At 55.6% G+C, this 2,473-nt stretch overlaps 2 protein-coding genes across 2 annotated transcripts in view; one reads left to right on the forward strand and one right to left on the reverse strand.

Moving 5' to 3' along the window:
• Nucleotides 1-227: 227 nt before the first annotated feature.
• PTSG_13199 (uncharacterized protein) lies at nt 228-527 on the forward strand (the record flags this gene model as incomplete). Its single annotated transcript, XM_004987492.1, has 2 exons — nt 228-285; nt 415-527. Coding segments are annotated over 2 exons (171 nt in total), but the record flags the coding sequence as incomplete, so codon positions are not given.
• A 383-nt stretch (nt 528-910) lies between these two features.
• PTSG_11437 (threonyl-tRNA synthetase 1) overlaps nt 911-2,473 on the reverse strand; it is a gene marked incomplete at its 5' end in the record, with an annotated part of 5,359 nt that continues 3,796 nt past the window's right edge. Inside the window, 5 exons of the mRNA XM_004987493.1 lie at nt 911-1,196; nt 1,368-1,425; nt 1,647-1,762; nt 1,914-1,990; nt 2,316-2,473. The exon at nt 2,316-2,473 is cut by the window's right edge and continues 16 nt beyond it. Coding sequence (XP_004987550.1) covers nt 984-1,196; nt 1,368-1,425; nt 1,647-1,762; nt 1,914-1,990; nt 2,316-2,473 — 622 coding nt within the window. The 3' untranslated portion in view covers nt 911-983. The remainder of the gene's footprint in view (nt 1,197-1,367; nt 1,426-1,646; nt 1,763-1,913; nt 1,991-2,315) is intronic.

The raw sequence follows: 2,473 nt of genomic DNA on the forward strand, positions 1-2,473 counted from the left end.
TGTGTGTGTGTGTGTGTGTGTGTGTGTGTGTGTGTGCATGCGTGTCTGTGTCTGTGTCTGTGTGTGTGTTTGTGTGTCTGTGTCTGTGTGTGTGTCTGTCTGTCTGTCTACCGCTGCATCTGCCTCTGCCTCTGTGTATGTGTTCCTTGCGTCCGTTATCCTAACCACGCCACGCACACACACACACACGCACACACACACACATCCCCCGCTCCCAATCGCAACAGGACATTGCCGGGGTGTCGTCGCACATGGCCGTGCTCGTCTACTCCATCTCCGCCTGCTGTACGTCATCACTGCAACTGGATGCGCATGCACGCTCAGGCAGTCACACACACACACACACACAAGAACACACACACAAGAACAAACACGCACTCACTCACTCACACGCACTCACACACACACATACAGTCACTGTGCTGAATCTGATTTGGTTCCAAGCGATGATGTTTGGCGAGAACGCCGTTGTTCGCCGGCTCCGCAGCCGCTCAGCACTCAAGCAGCAGCAGAAGAAGAACCAGTGATGCGCAAAAGCAGACACCACGTGCACACATACGCACAGGCACACACACACACACATAATCACACACACACGCACCTAGGACTTTAGTAAGCCAGACGCACGCCCCGCTGACATCACATATACACGCTGTTAAACACGACTGATGTTTGTTTGGTTTTCGTGTTGTGATGCGTTAACGTCACCTGTCCATGCTGACCACTTGTAACGTCTGGTTTTGTCGAGACGCCCACACACATACTCTCTCTCTCTCTCTTGTACGCACGAGGACTGATGCGAAGGAAGCGTCCACCCTCGCGGCAGCTCTTGCATCATATGCCCCCCAAGTAAACAAACATCCACGCACCCAGCTACCAGCGGCATTGGTTTCGCGCTACCACTGCACACTTCTGTCATTAAGTCATTGTACATGTGTTTCGAACTACAAGCAACAATGTGCACACGAGTCACTTCCAACCCCTCATCCCATTGCGTGCATGCGGCGCTGAATGGCGGCACTGATGTCCGCCAACGTGAACTGATTGTCATCACTGTCCCCACTTGTCGTCTGATGTGTTGTTGCCTGCAAGCATTCCCGGTCATCGCGCAAGATGCGCTGCAGTGCTGGTGACAGCGGCGCCAACCGCTTGTCATGATCCCTCCACCTGACACTGAACTTGCCCGTCTTTGCCTCCTGGTGGTGGTTGTGTGTGTGTGTGTGTGAGTGCGTGTGCGTGTGCGTGTGTGTGTGCGTGTGTGTGTGTGTGTGTGTGTGTGTGTGTGTGTGTGTGTGTGTGTGCCTTTGCACATGTATGTCTGCCCTCACAGTCTCCCCTACCCCCTATCAATCACAATGAGACCGCACCTCGTCGCCAACAACAATAATGGCGTTGAACTTCAGCTGTTCTGCTGCTCGCACCTTCCTGCAGTCGCAGTCAACGGTGGCAGTAACGGTGTGAGGGCATGGGCATGGACACCAAAAATGTGATGATGTGCATGCGAGCTATGTATGCATAAAAGCGCAATGTGACCACGCTCACAGACACATCCACATACACACACACACACACTGACACACACTGACACACACTGACACATACTGACACACATGCACAAACACACACACACGACAGCAGCGCGTGACCTGGCGATGGTGGTGTCCTCGAGAAACGTCTCGGCGTGCAGACCATCAGATACGAGCTGGCGGTGGACGGCAGCGGCAGCAGCGCGCGATGCCGACGATACAGACAGCACAGCAACCTGGCAGCGACAATGGTGGTGGTGGTGAGGTGGTGGCGGTGATGGGTCGTGGTGGATACTTGTGCAATCTGCAGAATTGATTCGCTGTACGTGAACAAGCCCCCCCCCCCCACATCCAACCAGTTCCCAGGTGCAAAGGTCAGGGGCGCACCTGGCGAGGGCTGCACCAGAGGGGAAGGTGGCCGCGCGTGTGCTCGAGAAGAACAGCTGTCATCCTCTCCAGTGAACCTGCACAGATGCATGACGCGTGGTGTGGTGGCGTGGTGGTGTGGTGGTGGCGAGGACAGGGGCGGGATAACAGGCAGCCACGTCATGTGAGCCACATCACAAAGCCTACCTCACGACACACACAAAAACACCAGCCAACCAAACCCAACAACCACACACTACAGCCCCCCACAGCCCCACACACACGCACACACACACACACACACACACACACACACACACACACACACACACACACACACACACACACACACACACACACACACCACACACACACACACACACACACACACACACACGCACACCCCCCCCCCCTCCTGTGTACCGAGGATGGCACGATGGATGATGACTGGCCGCTGCTGCATCATCGCGGCGTCCGTGAAGTTGAGGTCAAAGCGCTGCGGAAGTTGAAAGTCGAGCTGGATTGTGGCGCTCTGGTGGCGCCGGCCCATGCGGTCCTCGAGATACACGTCAATCTTCGGC

Source organism: Salpingoeca rosetta (assembly GCF_000188695.1).
Source record: "Salpingoeca rosetta unplaced genomic scaffold supercont1.77, whole genome shotgun sequence".
Classification (NCBI taxonomy): domain Eukaryota; class Choanoflagellata; order Craspedida; family Salpingoecidae; genus Salpingoeca; species Salpingoeca rosetta.